Source organism: Schistocerca piceifrons, chromosome X, assembly GCF_021461385.2.
Source record: "Schistocerca piceifrons isolate TAMUIC-IGC-003096 chromosome X, iqSchPice1.1, whole genome shotgun sequence".
Classification (NCBI taxonomy): Eukaryota; Metazoa; Arthropoda; class Insecta; order Orthoptera; family Acrididae; genus Schistocerca; species Schistocerca piceifrons.
This window is the reverse complement of record NC_060149.1, coordinates 802,198,741-802,222,724: the sequence shown is the minus strand read 5'-3', so window position 1 is coordinate 802,222,724 and position 23,984 is coordinate 802,198,741. Positions and strand designations below refer to the sequence as shown.

General features: G+C 39.0%; 1 protein-coding gene across 2 annotated transcripts in view; it reads left to right on the top strand.

Moving 5' to 3' along the window:
• LOC124721309 (mediator of RNA polymerase II transcription subunit 16) overlaps positions 1 to 21,551 on the top strand; it is a 295,303-nt gene extending 273,752 nt beyond the window's left edge. The window contains exons 15-16 of one of the 2 annotated variants that reach the window (XM_047246221.1): positions 5,472 to 5,617; positions 16,325 to 21,551. In XM_047246221.1, the coding sequence (XP_047102177.1) occupies positions 5,472 to 5,617; positions 16,325 to 16,451 (273 nt within the window). In that variant the 3' untranslated portion in view covers positions 16,452 to 21,551. Of the gene's footprint in view, positions 1 to 5,471; positions 5,618 to 16,324 lie in introns of those variants that run through there. The other variant, XM_047246223.1, reaches the window with a different exon arrangement.
• Positions 21,552 to 23,984: the final 2,433 nt, after the last annotated feature.

The window sequence follows — 23,984 nt, the reverse complement described above, 5'->3', positions numbered from 1 at the left end:
GGACGTACCGCCAAATTGCTCAACACGTGGGGCGTGAGGTCTCCACAGTACATCGATGTTGTCGCCAGTGGTCGGCGGAAGGTGCACGTGCCCGTCGACCTGGGACCGGACCGCAGCGACGCACGGATGCACGCCAAGACCGTAGGATCCTACGCAGTGCCGTAGGGGAGCGCACCGCCACTTCCCAGCAAATTAGGGACACTGTTGCTCCTGGGGTATCGGCGAGGACCATTCGCAACCGTCTCCATGAAGCTGGGCTACGGTCCCGCACACCGTTAGGCCGTCTTCCGCTCACGCCCCAACATCGTGCAGCCCGCCTCCAGTGGTGTCACGACAGGCGTGAATGGAGGGACGAATGGAGACGTGTCGTCTTCAGCGATGAGAGTCGCTTCTGCCTTGGTGCCAATGATGGTCGTATGCGTGTTTGGCGCCGTGCAGGTGAGCGCCACAATCAGGACTGCATACGACCGAGGCACACAGGGCCAACACCCGGCATCATGGTGTGGGGAGCGATCTCCTACACTGGCCGTACACCACTGGTGATCGTCGAGGGGACACTGAATAGTGCACGGTACATCCAAACCGTCATCGAACCCATCGTTCTACCATTCCTAGACCGGCAAGGGGACTTACTGTTCCAACAGGACAATGCACGTCCGCATGTATCCCGTGCCACCCAACGTGCTCTAGAAGGTGTAAGTCAACTACCCTGGCCAGCAAGATCTCCGGATCTGTCCCCCGTTGAGCATGTTTGGGACTGGATGAAGCGTCGTCTCACGCGGTCTGCACGTCCAGCACGAACGCTGGTCCAACTGAGGCGCCAGGTGGAAATGGCATGGCAAGCCGTTCCACAGGACTACATCCAGCATCTCTACGATCGTCTCCATGGGAGAATAGCAGCCTGCATTGCTGCGAAAGGTGGATATACACTGTACTAGTGCCGACATTGTGCATGCTCTGTTGCGTGTGTCTATGTGCCTGTGGTTCTGTCAGTGTGATCATGTGATGTATCTGACCCCAGGAATGTGTCAATAAAGTTTCCCCTTCCTGGGACAATGAATTCACGGTGTTCTTATTTCAATTTCCAGGAGTGTATAAGGAGTACCCCATGCATATATTAGAAGTTGTTCTTAAATGTATTGTTCCCATTGCAATTTCTTCATGCCATCTATTAGAGCTTTGCATTCAGTTTTCACTGTGCTATGCAACAATAGTCTAACCTCTCTTTCCTTGTGTCCAAAGCTCTTTCATAAAATTTTTGCAGTTGTACACATTTTTTTTCAAATTTGTGAACTCTGCGTTCTAGGGTGTACCACAATGTCTAGCTGTTTTCTGTACTGGAATGGCGACATTCTGTGCATTTTATATGACAGTTGGAAGTGTCTTTGCCACGTAGTCTACACTGGGGTTAGCATATCCTGGTATTTGACGATCATTTCTGTTGGTAGTTTTTAACTGTTAGCCTTTTTCAAAATTTCGTTAAAGCTGATTGTGTTCCTGCCCTACAGTATTTCAATGTAAACCAGCATGCAACAAATCTATCATAATCACAGTTTGGTTGTTTCCAGTAGCATGCTGAAAGATTCTCCAAGAGTTGATTTTGTTAGCTGCAGAGTGATTTGCCATGATGACATCAATATTGATTGTGGTACCAGCACTGTTTTCATATGTTGCCGGACAGCCCGTCCTGTACAGCACATGGAGGTTCAATTTGTCAGTTGCGTCCTTCAGTTGTATGCTATACTCATCAGTTATGACTATGCCACAGAATGAATTTTGCCTTAGCATCTGTCACCCCATTTTATTTATGTGATGAGTGCCAAGCTTAATGACCCTTGTCTTTCAACCTATTGATGTAGGTTTCAGTGCTGTATGAATATATCATGTAAATGTTCATTAGTGTTAGTGTATTGGTTGAGGACTTTAGAGGTACAGATGCAGTGTGTGTGTCACAAAGTTGGCATACTTCTGTTACTTGATCAAATTTCTGGAAAGGTACTATTGCTGCTTTAGCATTTGGATTACCTAAAGTTGTCATCACATGATCTAGAACTGAGGACTCTGACTGTGATTCATGTATGGCTCGTGAATGCATACAATGTCTATCTCCCAATCTTCTATTAGTTTATGTATTTCAGTCATTACTCTCATACAGTGTTTAGCTTTTATTTGTAATATTTGCAAAAGTCAAAATAGATCCAACCATGAGCTTTAACTAAGTCTTTGTAAGTTTGTTTCAGGTCGTTGGCAGATTACACACTTTTAACTGAATTTGGTCAGTCACTTCAGGAGTCAGAAAGACCACTGAATCATTTTTTCAGTGCGCCATGCAAATAATGTAGCACAAGGCTACTTCAAGTTTTTTGAAGTCCTCTAATATATTTAGATGAAGATTGTTTTCAAGATTTTTTATGCATATCTTCCAGTTCTAGAGCTTATATAATATCTTTTGAGGGACGTTTCAGATTCTTGGCAGATTGTGGAAAATCAGGCATAACAGCTTCCGCTGACTCCACCACGTTATTGTAAATCACACTAGATAAGGCTTGAGGGAGCATTTGAGTTTCCAAAAGGGGAGTACCATCAGTTTCTCTTTGCCTTCCATCCTTCTTATTTGCATCTGTACTGAGTTCATCCCCTTGTACTTGGTCTTCATAGAAAAAAGTTGTTCCCTTGAGAAATTGTGTCCCATACCAGTCATTTCCACCTTTAGCTACCAGGTCAATTGAAATCTGCCTAACGTAGTGATTTTCAACACTGTCTCTCATATAAAACTCAGCATTCTGACCTGATGGACCAGTCAGGACCAACTGACTGCTGTGTCATCCACTGTCGATTGTGTCATTGGATGCACTACAGAGGTGCATGCAGTCAACATACCATTCACTCAGCCATTGTTGGCTTTCTTGAAATTGTAGCTGCTACTTCTCAGTTGGCAGCATGAGGCTGAGTGCACACTATTCTAGTCCTCTCACCAAGCAAAAATCCCTGGCGGTACCAGGAATCGAATCCTAGGTCCTCCACATAGCAGCCAGACATGCTGGCCACAGAGCTATGGAGGTGGGTGTCTGTTGTATATGTCAGGGTTTTTTGTTTGTGTGGCATCTGGTTTGATGTAGCATATGTTCTGTTCCTAATGATGAGAGATGAATATAACAAGGACACTCGAATTAGGCCTGCATTAAAAATGTACCATGACACATTCTACTGTTCTAATATTTTTTTGTGTCATCCCAGTATGATCATTTTGGTTTCCTCACCCCCTAATGAATGCCACCAATTTCAAAGGTGTTTTGAAGGAGGTTTCTTCTTTTTGTGCTTATTGTTACTTCCTCTTTCATTCTGCATGGTTTCTGGCAATGACTATTCATCTCCAGAACTAACTGCAAGTGGGTTACTGGTTGTAGCCGGTTTTTGCTATTTCTCTTTGCAGCAGCACCTTGTGCATGGCACATTCACTTCCACTTGACATTTGTTACCTCTGTTGATACAAGATAATGCACTTCAGTGTCAATTTAGTGTTGGCAAAGCCTTTATTTTAGTGGTCAACTTCACTACAATGTGCTTCTCTAATTTTCAGAATTTGGTTAAGTGGTCATAATCATAACACTTTAGACATTTTCACACTACTAAGTTTTCCTTGATTGACAGTACTCTGTAGCCATTGTGCAACCTGCTCATGTTAACATTACCTTCCTAGGTCTTGAGCTGACCACCACATGATGCACGTACATTTTTGCACTGGAACCTCTCGTGAATGAAAAGTCAAGATCAAGAAAATGGAGGATAAGAAAACCGAGAAGGAAGAAGATTCAGTAAAGAGAGAAGAAACTGCAGTTTTAGGGGTAGATCCAGCCTGAAGAAACCTTTAAAATGTGATGATTTTAAAACAGCATTACTTTCATATGAAGAATGTATTAATGCTCTGGATGAAGAAAACTGGATGGAAGCACTAGAAGAAGAAAAGAAATCACTTGAACATAATGACACTTGTAAGTTTGTGAATCCAAAGTGGGCAGGGAAAGAAATCTTGGTAGGCAAATGGGTCTTTAAAGTCAAAGAAGATTGTCAGTATAAGGTCGGATTAGTTGTCAGAGATGATCAATGAGAGAAGGACATAGATTTCAAGGATTTATTGAACCTAGTAGTAGATATCTGTTCACTAAAATTGTTGTTTGCTGTAGCAGCAGAGAAAAATTTTTCATGTGAGATTATTTTATTTAAAAACAGTCTTCCTCTATGGAAAACTTGACAAAGAGATTTTCATGAAGATATATGAAGGATAAAAAGAGGCTGGAAAAATTAGTCTTTTGAAGAAAGCTCTGTATGCTCGATTCTAATGGTGTAAAATTCTGACAGATTTTATAAAAATAGAACGACTAATTCAGTTTAAGTCAGATTAGTGCATATTTAAAGATGAAACTGAAAAATTATGAATGGCAATACATGCTGAAGAAGGAATCATTATTTTAAGAACGCTTGGAGAATACTGAAAATGCATTGAATGAACGCGAAAGGAATTTTGAAATGTCTGTGGTTGAAAATCCAGCTATATACCTAGGGACACAGATAATGCAGATAGAGGATGGGACATTTCTACATAAAGAACAGTGTGTGAAGCAAGTACTGGAAAAAAAATATGACTGACTGCAATGCCATGAATACTCCTTCAGTTCCAAAAAAGTGACGTGGTGCACTGGTTAACACACTGGACTCACTTTCGGGAGGACAACAGTTCAAATCTGCAATCGACCATCTATATTTAGATTTTCCCTAAACTGCTCCAGGCAAATACTCTGATGTTTCTTTTGAAAGTGCATGACCGATGTCCTTCCTCATCCTTGGAGTATTCTGAACATGTGTTCCATCTCTAATGACCTCATTGTCAATGGGGCAGTAAACCCTAATTGTCCTTCCTTTTTTCATCCCTTCCTTTTTTAGTTCCAGAGGGGAAACCAAGTGCATTTTAAGGAGTGGTGTTAGAAAGCCGTTAAAACGCAATGTTTGCTGTATGTTTTTAAGGGTTTGGAACTATTGCAAAAAGCTGAATGTCAGTTGTCTATGGTGCAAACAAGAGAGTTGTCTGTATCTGTGGCCTGTATGTTTGAAGAAGTTAGTAAAAAGTCATATTGTGTAATTAGTTTGTATTTTGTAATATTTACATAAATTGAACACAGCATAGTAAAAATGCAGCAATAAGAGCACCAAATTTCATATTGCATAACCACTTATTATTCACCATTCCAGAAGAAAGTTGTTAATTAATGTAATTGACTGCAACTAAGGATATTAAATTAATTTTTGTGATTTTATACCATATACATCTTTCCTGAATATCAGATTGACTGTTTTGTTACATATTGTGAAAACATGAAATAACGATTTTAACTTTGCCTATGTTTTTGTCACATTTGCATTTATTTAATAAGTGTGGGTGTTTAATTTCTTATATGTCCTCTATAAAATTTCAGCTTGAATGGGGAACAGAACCTGATAGTCTTCTCTTTGTGCCTGAAATAAATCCAGTTGAAGGTGCAATGCAAAGTGAACAAATTATAGATTGTACTCGACATACCTACTTGGGAAAACACCCAAGCGTTGTTAAACAGTGCACAAGGTAATTTTATTTCAAAATCTTTTCTAAATTAGTTGAATAATTTTACTTTAGATTTGTATTGCTAAATATTTTAACTCATTGGAGTTCTTAGGTCTTCTAATAGAATCAATACATAAGGTATTTTTCCCTTGGAATCTTTGTATAGTATTGAATCAACACACTGAAAAGAGATTGATTGCATGTATAGACAGTATCATGAAAATGATTTCTTCTGTTTCTGAATGTACATGTTAAACAGAAGTACAATGAAATTTTGAAACTAACTGTGATGAATGTAGCATTTTGTGGTGTTTTGTTTTTTTATATTTCTGATACTGTGATTGTAGAAGAAATTTACACTCAAGGGGAGTCGTCGTATGATCAAAGACAGAATTTAGTAGCTAAATTGTATCAGCAGAACAGTGCACCAGGACAATATTAAATTATGTTACATTAAATAAAAAGTGTTCTGTAAATATTTTTGCATTGTTAATAGTGGTGTTCAATTCTATGAGGGCATGCTGAAAAGTAATTCCACAGATTTTTTAATTCTGTTTTCAATATCTGTTGAGGTACTACATTATGCATATTACTCTCTCACCTTTGCCACATTGCTGATGCAAATTGCAACCCTCTGACAGAAGAGGGATTCAGATTGTAGCATGTAACACGACAATGTGTAACATACCTATGTCAGTGGATGAGAAACAGCGTGGTGTAATAGTGTTTCTAACAACGGAAAACGTGCCTCAAATTGAAATCTGTAGAAGATTGAAAGCTGTGTACAGTGATGATTGTATCAACTATCAACACTAGGTTGATAGCGCTAATAATGAAGGAAATGGTGGTGCTAACCTCAACGTGTGTGACAGAGCTTGTGGTTGACAATTGTGTAATGCAACCAATGAGGCTCTTCAGAATCAGGTTGATGACCTCATCCAAGAAAATTCTTGGATAACACAAACACAGCTGTCAGGTAAGTGCGGCATATCATGAGAGCACATACAGGCCATCATTGCAGAACTGCAGTACAGGAAACTTGTGTGCCTGGTGGGTGCCTCGAATCTTCACTCCCAACATGAAACAGAGGAGACTGAACATCAGCCAACAGTTTCTTTTGCATTTTGAGTGTGAGGGTGATGATTTTCTTAACAACATTCTGACATGATGAAAGCTGGGTTTACCGTTTTGATGCTGAAAATGAGAAAATCAGTGGAGTTGCATTGGAAAGGATCACTGATGCCAAAAAAGTTCAAGACCGTGCCAGTGACATACAAAGTCATACTGACAGTGACAGTGTTCTGGGATGTTTAAGGTGTGGTGCACTGGGAATTCATGCCTAAAGGCACCGCCATAAACTCTGCAACAGGATACTTCGAGACCCTCAGAAAATTTAAAGCACAAATTCGTATAGTTGTCCACACATGGAGCACCCTCTCCTTCAGTCTGACAGTGCCAGCCCACACACAAGGAGCTGCAACACGATCATCCTCCATAAAGGCGTGATGTGGCACCATCAGCCAAAACTTAAAGAACACCTTGGAAGACTTCACTTTGTTAGTGACAAAGCAGTGCAAATAGAGGCAAGGTTGTAAGTTTGTCAACAAAGTCATAAAGTTTACAGTGATGGTATCAACAAACTGTTCTTTCATCAGGAAAAATGTGTTCCTCGCATGGGGGACTGTGTTGACAATGAAATATGTAGACATGAAGATAAAGATGTAGAATGTTTTATAGTAGTTTTCACACAAAAAATTCAGGGGCATTACTTTTCAGTGTCCCCCACCCTGTACCTCAGACTACTGCCTTGCTCTTCGTTTACCAAGTAAGTGCTACAATCCTTTTGAATAGTTTATTGTTGCTTGAAGTAAGTGTAATGGGGATATTCAGTATGCAGTAGATTATTGACTATCTGGCATAATATGGTGAAAGGTCAAGATACATAGGGCAGAGGTCTATAAATTCTCTCTTCTGATTCCAGCCGCACCATTCAAGACACCTTGTTATATACTGTAACCCAATTTTGTTAACACTGTCTGACCTTATGACATCTAGCAAGTCAGTCCTCGTTGGAATGGTTACACAGTCTTCATTATCATCAATCTCTCATATCAATGAACTGAGAAGACAGTGGTGATACTTCTTTCTAGCATTTCAAAGATGCTGTGGACCATCGGCTGACAAAGAACAGTCACATTTGTCGCTGGCAGGATGCAAAGGCACATTATTGAGAAGCAGCAGATCTTTCCTTAATAGACTGTGGTCTTTTAAATATTTGTCTACAGCTGGCATGAATTCAAATTGGAACCAGGTTTTAAAGATTTTTTATTTCATTTATGCTTTCCTGTGATAAGTGTAATGTAGAGCCAGTGACTCCTAATTTTTTAGTTTTCTTGAAAGCTCCAGGTTTCCATGATTTCCCTATTCATGTAAGTCTAAGCTTGTGGTTGCCGGTTGCATTACTGCAAACCAATATAATGACTTATTCCATGCTTTTCTCGCACCTGGCTGCCACAGAATACTTTTTTGAAACAAGTGTTTATCTTGGGAGAGTCTTCTAAGTTAAACCTTTCTCATCCCCATAGTACAGCTGTTCACCAGAAATTCCCTCCTTGTCAATAAACTTTGAAAGACAGTGCTCAAACAATGGCACAGCCTCTTTGTCAGTGGATAAAGCCTCTCCACTAATGGTAATCTGGAATATACCAAATTGTCTCCTCCTCCTATTTGCCACTGAAATTGCAGTTCTTTTTCCTGAACTATCAGCCCAGTAATGGGCAAACCATTTCCTCTTAAATGTTCATGCCACAAAAACAAAGCTTCCTCAACTTCTTCATGCTTACCTTTCAACATTATCTTTCTTACTTTTATTCCACTTCCACTAGCTTGGGAAGTTCACCAGTTTTCAATGTGTGCTCAGTTTTTTGTCCAGTCTCCAGCAGTAATACCAAAGCAATAGTTTTTTCTGCTATCTGAGAATCCAGTCACATTATAGCACATAGTTTCTGATCCATAGTTTTCAAGTTTTTTCATGTATCATCCCTTTACGACTCCTTAATTAAAACACAAAGAACAGCACAGAAAAGAAATTGTTAAAATGCACTGACTTTAAGACATCTGATGTGCAACTGAAGAAACAAAGAATGCTGGTTTGCCAGCAGAGATGCTCTCCCTGTGTGTTCATTGTTGTTCATGAGTGCTGGGAGAGTGATTCTAAGTATCCTTTGTTGAAGAGTGGTTGCTGTAATATAATTTATTTGTTTTTAACAATACAGTATGCACCTTATAATTGTGACAGCAGATGTGCTAGAAGCACAAAAGATGAAAAAAACATTCTAAATGCCACAGAGCATTGCAGCTGGTGCCCACTTGCCAAAGCTTTAAAAAAGTTCATTATGTACAGTAAATTAATTCTCACTTGTCACTACTGTATAAAATGGTGTGCTATTGTTAGACATAGTATCTTGTTTCAGTGAAACTTATGATGACTCATTCTTAAATTTTTTTGCTAAAAATGTGACATATGGCCCACCATAAAGCTTAATTCCATATGATCCTAGAGAACAAAAATAAGAAAATTGAACTTCTTTTCCTCATTAACTTCAATGTGTGACTTTCTACCATCCCCAGACCTCATCTAGTGCCAACTATTACCCAGCACTCTTTTCCCTGATTGTAGCAGTTTTTCCCTGATTGTAGCACTTCCACAAAATTGTTCCAATGTGGCCTTTAGTTTTGCCATATTATGTAATTTTTATTCTGAACCATTGAAGTAAGAACCTTGAGTACTGTTATGATTTCTGAAGCAGTGGTACATTTCAGAATCTGCATCTAGATGAAACATATGTATTAGAGAAAGAAAGTAGTTTCTGTCAGAATGTGCTGTGTTTATTGCAGTGGATGAGCTGGTGCATTATCATGGTCAGCTGCTAGCTTTCTGAAAGCTACACACATCAAGAAAACTTTTCATTGCTCCCTTTTTTTTTAGATTCATGGTACAGAAAACAAAAACTGACCTGAGGCATGTGTAAATATTCATTTGCAATGTGCCCGGATCATCAGATCAAGAAAACAAACTTTTGTGTAATGAGAAAATCATCTGTTTCCCATGGTGGGTATTTTACAGCATCCCTGGGCAATGTCAATATGTGGTGGAATGTCCACTTGCTCAAATGCAGGGTTGAATATGTCATGTCATACCACTGATGAGATAATCAATTCAGCCCTGGTCCAAATCATCCCACTCTTAGTGATTTTGTGGAAGTCATGCAGAGTACATGGCCATTGTACATGCCCAAAAACTGCTTGTTTCAGTTGATCCTGCACATATTCTATTGGGTTCATGTTGGGGAAACATGCAGTCCACTTCGTTCTGATGATGCGAACATGGTGAAGGAACAAGTTCATGAGAACAGCATAATGCGCACACAAATAATCGTCAATCAAGATGGAATTGTCACCAAAATGTTAGTGCTATGGTTCAACTGTTGGTTCCAGAATCTCATTCCTGTTCTGTAGAGCAGTGAGAGTTCCCTGAGCAACCATGAGAGATGTATGGTGGCCCCATATAATGCCTTCACACATCATCACTCCACCACTATGTTCTTGCATATGTGGGACACAGGCTTGGAGACATTCGATATTACCAGATTGTCTTGAAACATGTTTTCTGCAGTTATCAGGGTACAAACACACCCAGTTTTTATCTGTAAACACCACCTGATGACAATCCCGGGGTGTCCATTCTTCATGATTCCTTCTCCATCTGTAACAGAGTCCATGGTGTTGTGGTGTACAATGTGGTGCTTGCTGTGGTCGATGGGAATGAAGAGTTGCATCATGTAATTGTCTCCTAACAGTTTGATGCTATACATAGTCCTGTAGCCTCTTTGAACAGTGAATTCAGTTCTGGAACACTGGACCGATGGTTTCTTTGATTTTACTCCGAAGTCATAGACATTGATCAACCTATGCCTATGCGCCTGCTGAAAATGGACAGCTTGTGTGTTGTAAGTACTCAACACTACCTGTCGTTTGAAACTGATTCCATGTCTGTATTACATCAATTTGACCCCAGTGCACACATCGAGCAATGTGCTTAGGTGACAGCCCTTGTGTGCATAACATGATGATGCAGACCTTGGGATTGTCCTTCATTGCATGATGAATACTTTCTCTATTGTTCCAAAAATGCATCTATTGCATCCCTATTTGTACTTTATGGTTAACTGAAATGCTGTGATCCATTTGAGTGCAGCATTCAACCTGTAGGTAGTACTCACAGTAACTTTGTGTATGTTTACAAACAATGTCAGGGGTATTCTTCTGATCGGTACAGGAACAGTCACAACAGCAACACAGCTCCACAACATATCAGTGTGATGGAAAACTTTTGATGATGTGTCTCATGTGCAGTTTTTTGCACTGAATCACATTCCAGAGGAGACAGGTGGGTTCTTTGTCTTTTCTCAAGTACCTCTTTGTTGTTCAATCCTTGTTTCTTTTAGTATAAAGCTGGCCGCTGTGGCTGAACAGGTCTAGGTGCTTCAGTCCGGAACTGTGCTGCTGCTATGGTCACAGGTTCGAATCCTGCCTCAGGCATGGCTGTGTGTGATGTCCTTAGGTTATTTAGGTTTAAGTAGTTCTAAGTCTAGGGGACTGATGACCTCAGATGTTAAGTCCCATAGTGCTTAGAACTATTTTTTTTTTTTAAGTGTAAAAGGAAGAGGGAAAAATATATTGTGAAATTGTTTAGCAATCATCCTTGTTTTGCCACCACCTGTGTTGAGTCCATATTTGTGGCACTGTTACATCAGTGAAGTTAATAAATTCTTCAGAAACCAGGGTTAATGTTGATGCCACTCAGCGTACACTGAAATCCACTACTGAAACTACACCAAAAGATACTGGGCAGAAAAGTGTGAGCCTTGCCAGATTCATGACAGTCAGACTTAGGACCTGAGGACAATGATGGAGGCAATCATGGAAAACTTGGGATTTTATTTGAATTTTACACAGCGGATTAATGTTAACTCTTTATCTGAGGATTCTACTGCAAACTGACTTTGCAGTCACACCAACAGAATGTTTGCTAATGTAAAATCTTTCAATAAATTCTTGAAAAATAAGCGAGCTTACATCATGAATCTTTACAGTTTTGTTATTTCTGAATTTCAGTATGTTACTGGCATCCTAAAATGCTTTTTAGTCTGTGGGAATGTACAGCTAGTAGCAGCTCACAAGTATAAAGTCTGGGTGTTCACAGATTTTTAGATTCAGCAAATTTGACAGTGTGAAATTAATAGCATCTGCTGTATAACAGTTATGCTTATGAACAAATTTATACAACTGCCAATAATAATAATAGTCATAATAATAATAATAATAATAATAATAATAATAATAATAATAATAATAATAATATAAATAAAAATAATATAAAAAATCGACATAAAAAACCTACATTATGGACAGGTAGACAATTTAAGAAAATTCTTTATAGAACAAGCAGAAACTAGCAAAATACACAAAGCAATGACTCATATAAACACATCGACTACACCACTGCAATTTCATAAACACTTCTACAACCCTTTAGATCACATAACATCAACAGATACGAAGAAAGTAAATTGGAAAAAGAAAACACTACATGGCAAGCACCCGTATCATCTAACACAGCCACACATCGATCAAGATGCATCCAACACATGGGTAAGAAAAGGCAATATATACAGTGAGACGGAAGGATTCATGATTGCCATACAGGATCAAACAATGCAGAAATATACATAATGGATGTACGCGTACATGTTGTAGATGCATAATCAATGACGTATGGGTATAACTGTGACTTGTGCTCAGATAGCCAAATGGTAAGACGACCACTCATGATTAGCAGGAAATCCAGGTTCGAGTCCCAGACCTGTACAAATTTTCATTGTTGTCATTCCATTAGACAGTTGATATTTATCCATATTCGAAACTGTGAATACTTTTAATGTAACCCACAAAATGTAACCCATATTAGAAACTGCGAATACATTTAATGTAACCCACAAAATAGGTATTGCTATCAGTATAAGTATAATTTATGCTGATGAGTGACTTGGCATACCTGAGGAATGTGCTACCCCCTAGTGGGATTTATGCTAAGCAAACAAGGATAAAAGTCTGCTTCATTGTGCTACCACCTGGTGGCGTTGACGTAAACGTGTAGTTGAGTGGTAGGGGCTAACTGTGTATGCCATGAACTGTCCACATTGTTCATCAAATCAGTATGTATTTCATCCAGAAGCCAGTTACATCACGCAAGTTGCGCATTTGCAAAAGCTCCTTAAAATGTGCACAATTGAAGATGTGCTCGCTTCCCTGATACTAGAGTAGCAGTGTAGCATAGCGCAATAGATTTAGTGCCACATGTTTCAGATTATCACATCTGTGTTACATGTAACAGCATTTAAAAAAATAACCAATAAATCCGCAAAGTGTCAAAAGTTAGGGTGTTCTTGTGCTCTTACACATCAGGTTCCACTGTTTACAGCCATATACATAGGTCTTCTGAATGCTGATAATTGTTTTAGTGTATCTCACCAAGCCTCTTGGGACACTTCATGAGGCAGAATTTGTGTTAATTACATACATTCAGGAACCAACATGTCTGGTACTACTGATAGACATATATAAAAGTACACACATTATCATAGCTTTTCCAACTATTGTTCCTGCTTTGGGGAGGAGAGGGACATGTTGAGGAGAGGGACATGTTGAGGAAGGTTGAAAAGGGAGGGCAGGTCATTCAGGCCCCAGGATGAATGGGACTCTCACGTTGTGAGGGAGGGGGGGGGGGGGGGGGGGGAAACTTAAGTAATCATGCAAATTGTCAGCATGGTTTGCTGAGAATACGTACTACAATTGTAAAACAGTCTTGTACCATATTATAGTGAGAAGGAAAATGCAAATGACTAACTAATAGAGAGGAAGAAAATGAAGGTAGAGGATACGGACAAATTGAGAAGTAAAAATGGATTTGAGGAAGAGATATTAATAATGCAGTTAAGAACTGGGGAAAAAAATGACAAAGAGGAGAGGGATGATAATGAAGATGAAAAGTGAAAGCAGTAAAGAAGATAAAACTCTCTCTCTCTGATCAAAAGAATGTGGACACCCCGTATAATGCGGAATTGACCACTAGATGTCATGAGAGGAGGACCCAGCAGTATAAAAGAAGGCAGTGAGTATTATGTTGTCAGTAGAGAAGCAGTAATAGCAGAATGGATCAGTCAGGAGACTTCACTGATTTCAAACAAGTACTTCAGGGACATTTCAACCCCTCTAAAGCTGCCCAAGTCAGTTGTTGGTGATGTGACATGGTAGTGAAGTGAATTGCAAAGGAACAACCACTGACAAATCAAGACCACGAAGACCTTATTTACTGATGGGCAGCGATCATTGAATATTGCAAAGGTTGGTTGTAAAAAATCACATGTTGTTAGCAGAATGCATCAGTTCAAAAGTGCTTTCAGTGATCCAGTTAGCACAGAGACTCTGTGTAGGGAGTGAAAAAGAACAGGGTACAGTGGTCGAGCAACTCTTCATAAGCCACACATTTCTGTAATCAGTCTCAAGCATCACTTGAGATGGTGTAAAGAGCAATGCCCCTGGTCAGTGGATGACTGGAAATGAGTGATTTGGAGTGATGGACCACCCTGTGGCAGTCAAATGGAATTGTTTATGCTCGGTAAATGCACGAAGAATCTTATATGCCATCATGTTTAGTCCCCGCATAGAACTATGGCGAAGGTGATGTTGTGGTATGAGGTTAACGTGTGGTCCCCTTATTGCACTTAGGAAAACCTTAAATGCAGAAGGATGTGGACACATTATACAGCATTGTGTACTGTGTACATTAGAGGAACAGTTTGGAGACAATGGTCATATCAGCATGACAGTGCATCCTGTTATAAAGCAGCATGTGCGAGGCAGTGTTTTGGGCACAATAACGCTCTTGAAATCAATTGGCTTGCCCAGTGGAACATCCTTGCGATGAATCAGAATGTCAGCATTGCTCCAGACTCCAGTGTCCAATGTCACTACCTTCTCTGGTTTCAGCTCTTGAGTAGGAATGGAGTGCCATTCCTCCATCAACATCTGGTCACATCATTGAAAGTGTCACCAGTACAGTTCAAGATGTTACAAAGCTGATGGATGGACACATTCCATATTAACGTCAACTGGATTTCACAGTAGTGGTGGTGTAGGCACTCAGGTCCCTCGAGTCATGCAGTAAAGTGTGTTCTGCGACTGGAATCTTAGTGTCCCCAAGGTTGACAGTTTGTCTATACCCATACATGCACTTAGCCAGTTTAGTGATGGTCATTCCCACTCTTCACTGGACAAAAGTTACTTGATAAACAACATATTTGATTTTGTAAATTGTTCTGCCTTGGGCATTGTAGGATTTACTGGTGGTTGGGTTTGAGTAGGTGGTAGTGGGTGGGTTTGTGAAGTAAGTTTTACTGTGGGAATGATTGAGTCTTTGGAACATTCAGATAGGTGTAATGGTTTGGGAATGCCATATGGTTTGACTAGGATCTTACTGAGATTAGGAGGGTGATAGAAGGCATATTGTGTGGTGTGGGGAAGATATCAGGGAGAGTGGATTTCGTTTCAGGGCTTGACTTGAGAAAGTTATAACTCTGACTGAGTTATGTGTTGCTGGGTGATATCTGGTGACAAATGGGGAGGGTGCATCTGGGTTTTTTGGAAGAGGGTGAAAGGAGGTTACTGCCAAGGAAATTTACTTGTGAATAAGTTCTGTGGGGTAGTTGTGGGAGAGGAAACCCTAGGAGAGGCTGTCAGTGTAGATGTTGAGGGATTCAGAGGTGGAGCAGATATGTTTGTTGTAGATGCCTAGAATCAAAGGAAGGGACTGTTTGATACGCAAGGGGTGTCAGCTGTCAAAGTGTAAGTATTCTTGTTTATTGGTTGGTTTTATGTGGACTGATATTTGGGTGTGGTTTTCATAGAGGCAGGTGTCAACGTCAGTGAACGTCACTTTGGATTTGGGAAAGGACCAAGTAAATTTGAGTTGGAGAAAGAGTTAAGCTGTTGCAGGATGTGGAAGAGTTGTTCTTCACAAACAGCTTATGTCTGGACTCACGAAATACTGAGTATGTGTGGAATTACTTTTTTTGTTTATTTTAGCCCACATTTAGGTTCATGTTAAGTGAATTACATAGGTTTCAGGCTATTCTTAATTTATACTGAAACTGTTGCAGATGCAGATTAGCATGTATACATAATAATCAATAGTTGTATTTATGTTATCATTATACCAGATCAGAAATTGCACTGGAGACAGCTTTTCCATGCTTTCTGTAAATAAAGTTAGATGCTGCTTCCAACAACATGACAGTAGATTTTAACGCCTAAAATTTTCAAATTGAGTAAGTGATTGGTCTCAAAAATCTTTGCTGTTGAATGAACATGAATGAACTGTGATGAAACAAGATAAAGTTTTTAATGTGAAAAGTAACTGAGGATAAATAATAGAGAAAAAAACTGTTTAATCTTAAGCATGGTAACATCAGTACAAATCCTGACATAAATTAATTTTAGTAATACTCAGTGGTTGGTGGAAGCATGCACAAAAATAAATCTTGTTTAGATTTCTCCCTTTTGTTGTTGATATTGTTGTAATTATGCACTCTTTATGTTTGTTTCTAGGTGTGCTGGAGTTGCATTCCAGCAGTTTCTAACCAGGACTGCTGCAATAAGAGCATGGGACATGAGATGGGCTCGGGAATGCCTTTGTGGAGGCCATTGGAGATTACACTACTTTTCGTCCATTTGACAACTACATTCTGTCCTAGTCCTTCTGTTTTCAGATCTAGCAGACATTTTACCTTAAAACAGTTTTGCAGATGACTAGGAAAAAATTACTGTGTTATTTTAACAAACAGAATATGTGCATGTGATTGCACACACGGACACACACCAAAACAACACTGAGTGTTGTAATCTATAAAAAACTTGATGATGCTGGTACTTACCACAGCACTAAGTGCTTTTTATTAAAACTGATGTTTCTACAGTTTTACAGTAGAAACATTTTCAAGCGTAATACTTCTATTAGTGTACATAAATGCTTTTTATTATGTAGTTGCATTTGTTTTTAACATTTCAGTTATGGGAATAGATTAGCTGCATAGCACAGCATTATGGGTACAGCCATGGTATCTATTCCATACACATACTGAAATCATTTTCTGTCTTACGCCACAATAAGCAAACATTCCTGGGATTTTGTAATTGTTCTAGGAAACAATTGCTATTGTGTATTAGTGAACAATATCTGTTATGTACATATTACATACATTGTTTATAGGATTTGATTGTGATTTGTTCACACTTTTATACTATATAGATTATTGCCGCCTTCATTTGTGTAGGTGGTCCAGTAGAACACCATTAATTTAAAACTTAACCTGTGCTCAGGGAAAAAACTGCCATTGCTTGTAAATATATATTTTAGATAGGTCTGTTGTTTATAAATAATTTTTCATCTCAATTTTTCTTATTAACTCATTCTTAAATAACCTGGCAATCTTAGCAGTCCGTTTTTCATTGGGTGCGCCTTGAAAGGCAAATGAACTAGCAGATGTTTGTCTGCTTGTGTGATTCTAAATATGTTAGACTGAACACCTACTGCCAGAAGTGACCTTACAATGGTTTCTCTTTTGCTGAAACTGTTAAATGACTTAAATGATTCACCAATTTTATTGTAATTCATAATGAAAGTGTCATTGTTCTTGAGTGTTAGTGAGTGCTGTGGCAATACCCATTACTTTTTAAACCAAGGCACTTAATAGAAGTGTCTAATTATTGTCCTCTTTCAGCTTCTTAGCCTAACTCAGAAGTGTTTTAGTTTATTTCATGTAATATGTAACCTCGTGTGAAGCCTGAAATAACTTTTCTTTGGCATATCTCAGATATGCGGAGCAATTATAGTTGAGAGAGAATAAGGTATATGATCTCAAAATAAATTTAAACCAGATACCTTATTCATTGTCCATAGGAAACTTTATGGCAAGACCACTTCAATCATTAAATGATAGTAAAAATATACAGTGGGATATTTCCATTACTTCATATACCACTCTGTTTTCTTGGTGATTTCCTTGTGCTTTGAAAGCATAAAAGTTTGTACTTAATATTTAGTAAATTGATTCCATCACCCAAGTTTTATTTTTGCATAACCTGGATTTTAATTTTTTATGTTAACTTTTTGATTTGAATGAGTAGGTCATGTACTTCAATTTACATAAATTACTTCTGCAGCTCTCTGTATTCACCCCTGAAAAGAAGGCTTACACTGTATGTACGCATTGAGTAATACTAGCAGAGTGTGAGCTGCTGTTTGAGGTTTTTGTGATGTAATAACTGCTCGAATGGTTCGTAGGCATCAAGTCTGATAGTGTGAAAACTGCGCAGTATTTCCATGAGTCAGCTACGTATTAGCTTCAGGTGCTTACTGACATATTCCTGTTTTGGCTAGCCAACGTATGTGGTAGCTAACTAGAAAAGCACAGGCACCAAGAGATGGGGCTGTAACAATATCATAGACGAATTTTAGGGATATTGACGCCCAGAGCCATGTGCATGGTCTCCACATGTGCAGCACAAGAAAAGCACAACTGCAAGGCACTGATCTAGTGTACACATGGGGACCATATGTCAGGGCGCAACTTAAATCTCCTGCTTTCCGTTCTCCATCTGTGCTGATTCATTGGATTGGTTTGTCTGCAGCTGATGATACCTTAGTACTGCCAATGCTGGCTCCATGCTTTGCTAAGTTGAAATCCCATATCTCTGCTAATCAGATCATTACTTATGTTTATGTATTTTGACTGCTTCTTTCCCAACACTATCCGATGTAATGCCCATGAACAATGCAAACAAAGTGTGAGCTGTTTATAACATGATTACCAAGCTGTGTATTTCAAAATATACATTTGATTTGTTCTTGGTTTGTGTCCAATTACCATGTCATTTTACATTTCAATTTAATATTTGGGATTTATTTTCACTATCAAATACCATTTTGGATATATATGTACTTAATTAATAAGAGATAGCAAAAAAGTTAGCTCTAAATTTTGTGTGCCTAAACATGAAATTAGTCAGTCCCATTGTGTTGGACATTTTTAAACAAAGCAGATTAAAACAAAATGTGATGGTAAATACTGTAGCCCATGCAACATTTTGTAAATTTGTGGTATATATTATTTTTAAGAGGCTCCTAACTACAGCCCATGATGCATTACTGGGCTGTGAGCACTTTCAGAAAAGTAAATAACCACATATCTGTAAAAGTGAGATTCCAAGTAAGGAAAAAAAATTACTTACTGATCTCAGAATAATTTAACTGCCAAATTAAATACAACAGAAAGTATCGTCATTCTTATGTTATTTTGATGTAATTCAGCTGAAACAGTTGTAGAAAAGTTTGTATATATGGAGTAAACATTAAAATACCCCTATATAACAATGAAGAGAAGTGCCAACTGTCAATATTTTATAAAATTACTTTTTTTATTCAAGCAGCGACCAGTTTGTCACCTGTGACACTCTCCAGATAGCTGCATCCATGTGTTATACAATATGTGGCACAAGGTTGGTGTTACAAACATATCACCAATGCTCTATGAGAAATAATTTATTTGTCTTTGTTAGAGTCACATTCAGTGGATAAGAATGGGGAAAACAAGATTATATTTACATGAACAATACTTGCTAGATCATAATGTATTCCACAGTTACTGCTTCCACACACACAGCTTCTGTGACTCACAAAAGAAAAACCGTATTTCATTTGAAGGAAATATGCCTTATTAGATTGATAACCTCTTTTGGAAATCTGCTGTTACTCTAAAGTTCAATATAAACAGTAAGATTTTAAAGATTTCTAATATTTAGTTTAATAATCCAATTCTGAATCAAGGATATGTAAACTCCAGTGTGACTCATGTCCCAACATTTACATTGGTACTGAGCCAGGTGGCACAGTGGTAAGACATGGGACTCTCATTCAGGAGGTTGACAGCTCAAAACCTGTCTGACCATTTAGCTTTAGGTTTCTATAGTTTCCCTAAACCACTTAAGGCAAATGATGGGATGGTTCCACTGAAAAGGACACACGTGTTTTTCTACACATCCAGTCTTGTGCTCTGTCTTTAATGACCTTGTCATTTATGTGATATTAAACCTAACATCCTCCTCCTTTATGCATTGACTTGTCATATGGATCTTTTACACTAAGGTTCCAAGGCATATGGATTCGATCTTTTACACCCAGGTTCCAAGACGTGGATTCATTTAGGATAGGAAACTATAGTAACTCCACTCTGGGACATATTTTACAGAGCGGGATCATTCTTCTGGTAGCATAGAAAACCCTTTATCTGTAAATAAATGAACTTGGTAGGAGAAGTAGCATTTTAAATGAAAAATTGGATAACACCACAGCATCTTGTGATATTCCAGGCAGATGCATTATAACTAATAGATTGTAAATGTAATTCTTATTTATGCATGTATAATATTATTTACAATATATACTCTGAAGAGGATTTAGTAATATGCCAAGTGCCTTGCATATTTTCAATCCCATTTGCTTTACAATAAATAAATGAATAATGCAAATACAAGTTTGACAAATATGCACTCATTGCTATCGTAAGTTGTTAAATGTATAATAATGCTGTAAATAGCATTCCATTATAAAGTTGCACAAGTTTCATTTATATTTACACTGAAACAATATCTGTAATTGAGAGATGATGATAACAACTTTTCATGTTAGCTCAATAGAAGAACTTACCTCTTGTAAAGTATGTACCTTACTTTGGAAATAATTTGAATGAAGATTTGTATAGTGTTCTTGTGTGAGAGAGAAGTAATAACTGTGCTCCTTTGTTTGCTCAGCATGTTTGTTTATGAAAAAAGTGCAACAGAAGAACTACATGTAGCTGACATTTCCATACATTTTCATTGAATGCCAAGTGGTTAACTCACACATCACGCATGTAGTGTGCAGTTGGTTTTCTTATAAATTTTCATCCATGCTTATTCGTCTAATGTGGTTCGAACAGAAACAAATAACTAACTTCTTACTGGGCATACTCATTTTTAATGTTACAGTCTGTTCATGTACTGTGCAATATGTGAATGTAGCTATCAGAAGACAGCTGCAGGTGCTCAGAATAGATTTTTACTTCAATTAAAAAATGCAATAATAATTTCATAAAACAGTGAATATTAGTAATTCAGTTCAGCATCATGCATGATTAATGCAGTCACAGAAATTTGATGAAGTTAATACTGGTTAATCATATTCATTTCACTACCAAATACATATTTTGTGAGGGAGGAACTGAAGTCTTTCAAAAGTTCAAAGGAAGTCATTCAACCTACTTAAAAAATAAGGCTGAAGTGGACATAAGTTCCCACAGGCATTTTTGAAAATGCTATATAATGAGAATGTTTGTTAAGATCTCTTAGAGGAATCAGTTTCTCTGTAACATGCATTTTTAAAGATATTTATTTTGTAGTTAGAAGGCATAAAATACAGATTTCACTGTTATCTAATGTTATATGTTTGTATTGATGCTTCACGAACAACGATATTTTTTTTTTTTGGAGGGGGAGGGGAGGGAGAGAGAGAGAGAGAGAGAGAGAGAGAGAGAGAGAGAGAGAGAGAGAGACATTATTGATTTTTCCCAACTGTGGGCTCAAATTGATTGGCTAATTATGCAGAAAATTGTTAATTTAAACAGACTTTTGAACCCAAATGAGTCATAATTTTTTATAATTATTTTCAAACTGATATTAATTGTAACACCAACTCATATATGTCATTTTTTACTGCACAATAAAGTTGAAGCTAAGTAATTACAATGTGTTGTTAATTAATTTGTTGTTTTGTTTATTGCCAATTATTTGTTATCTGAACATCATTCAGGCTGATGCAATCTTTGCAGACATTTATATGATCCTCTCTATCCCAAGAGGTGACACATTAAAATAGCACTGTTCTCTTTAATCAACCTGACTGAAATCTCATATGTACTTGAGAGCTATACAGATAGCACTGGATTCTGAACTCTTGCCAGCAGATTAATTATATTCTGATGAAAATAATTTTGTGGTTGACATATTGAAATGGCAGTGGGCAGTGTTGCCGAAGTGCACCCAGCCCTGTTTGACAAGGCTCAGTATGTACATACAAAACACCCAACACACTGAGCATGTGGTACTCAAAAAAGATCTAAGATTGTCTCATACCTGGTCCCCTACCACATGACTCACTGAAATGCCCAGTAGGTACTGTCTTTGACTACTACTCCAATGGCCTCTGTTTCTATCCTGGTGTCTGCTAAGCTTCTGAAAACAAGTCAAGGGCAGTAATAATGAAGACTTCAAATACAAGATATCATGTTCATTTTGCCACTGGTCTTCTGAGGAGTAAGAGGGCAGAGAATTAGATAAAGATTCACCTTGATGTGGTAAAATATCCATAAATGTGGATGGCTAAACAATGATGATGTTATGTGGATGCGGAGAGTTGAAACTATTGCATTGAAGACACAAAACTTTTACCAAGAGAACATGCAGTCTTGTAAAATAATTTTTTGATGACCCCTTCCTTTCTTCCCATGTACTCTGCTAACTTTATTAATGGCTCCAATCCGTCTACTGTACTGCAGCATTCACCATGCATCTGTCTCCAATGTCTTAAAAAATTACTTTGATATCATATACTACTTAATTCCTACAATGTGTCAAGGATTCCCACATTGAAACTGTCAGTGATTTTATGCTGCAGGAAAGCGATGCATTTAATTCCGTCTGTGTATGCATTACTTGCACTGTTTGGAAATTAAGAATTTATCCCAAGTAAAGGTATTTTGCAACTGTTGTGGTTGCCACGTAAAGTTCAGACAATAAAAAATACCTATGTAGATACTGTAACTCGCTGTAGGTAAAAACAGAAAATGTACATACTGGCCCTATAGTGAAACATGAAAGCTCGAACTTTCATCGAAATCACTGCAAGTCTGTTGCTGCATATTTAATAAAGATAATAATAAAGAATGGTAAATACAGTGCTTTCGTGATGAATGCAAGATGTAACATAGCAAAGGTGACAGACTGGCCTGGCAAGTAAATTCATGGGGCTGGGGAAGCAACAGGCCAGCGAGGTGTGTCAACCAGGGAATGCTGGTTCGGTGACTTACACTCAGCGGTCCTGCACATATTAACAACTGTCACATCATGTTATGTTTAGTTTCTCATTTCAACAATGGAAGCCTCTCTAGGGCTGGAGCTACTCTATTCATCCAGTAACCAGTGACTAGTAGATGTATGTCTGGTCCCAGGGCAGAATTGAGACCTTTGGGTGGCTGCCTTAGAAGACTGCCATCGCAAACCAGGAACGTGCAGAACTGCTTAGACCAACGTGCACTGAAAGATTGCGATAAAGACCCTCTCCCTCTTCCCCCCCCCCCCCCCCCCCAAAGGACAGAGCTCAGAGGAGGAGTGAGATGGTGACATGGAGGCTGGTACCTGTGGAGGGGCATGTTGCACCAGTTTGATGCCATCCGCAGTGGCATCGTGATGCATATGCCACTGATGGTGCCAGTGGTGTGTGCCAGATGAAAGGATGCTGGGTATGATGTGGGTGGGATGGCTGGCTGTCAGTAATGCCAGCCCGCTGCCTCACAGTGAGCACTGGCATGGTGCCAGCAGAAATTGTGAGTGTCGAGTAAGATGGTGGCGCATGGGTTGGGGGTGTAAGGCCGGGTGGGCCTGAATGTGCATCTGATGCTGTGTGCGCAGTTGTGAGCAGGCAGAGGGCACAGTTGTCAGTGCAAGGGGGTGGAGGCGAGGGGGGCAGCAACGTTGCCAGTTGGCTGCGAGTAGGGGCTGACAGCTGGGTGGCCACTTGTGACTGTTGAAAACACACGACAGGTAGTGCGAGTGAGTGTCACCTGTGCCTCCAACATGAGGACAGGCAGTGGCAGGTACAGGGTGCAACACAGAATGCGTGAAATAAAGCTGCTGTCGGAGTAGCAGAGGCTGCGATGTGGTGTTGGGGGCATAACTGTTTGTTGGTGGTGGTCGTTGGTTGTGGAGGCAAACTTGCTGCATCGGGCGTAGGCTGTAGGAGATGTTAAGAGGGGTAGGGGCATGAACATCCTGGGCATAAATGATGCTGGTGCCTGTGCTGTTGACAGCTGGTGGGTCAGGAGTGGTGCCAGTGTACTGTGATTGGTTTCCAGTGGGGCCCTCGGCTGTAGTGTGGTAGGCCAGCATCTCAGGGGGA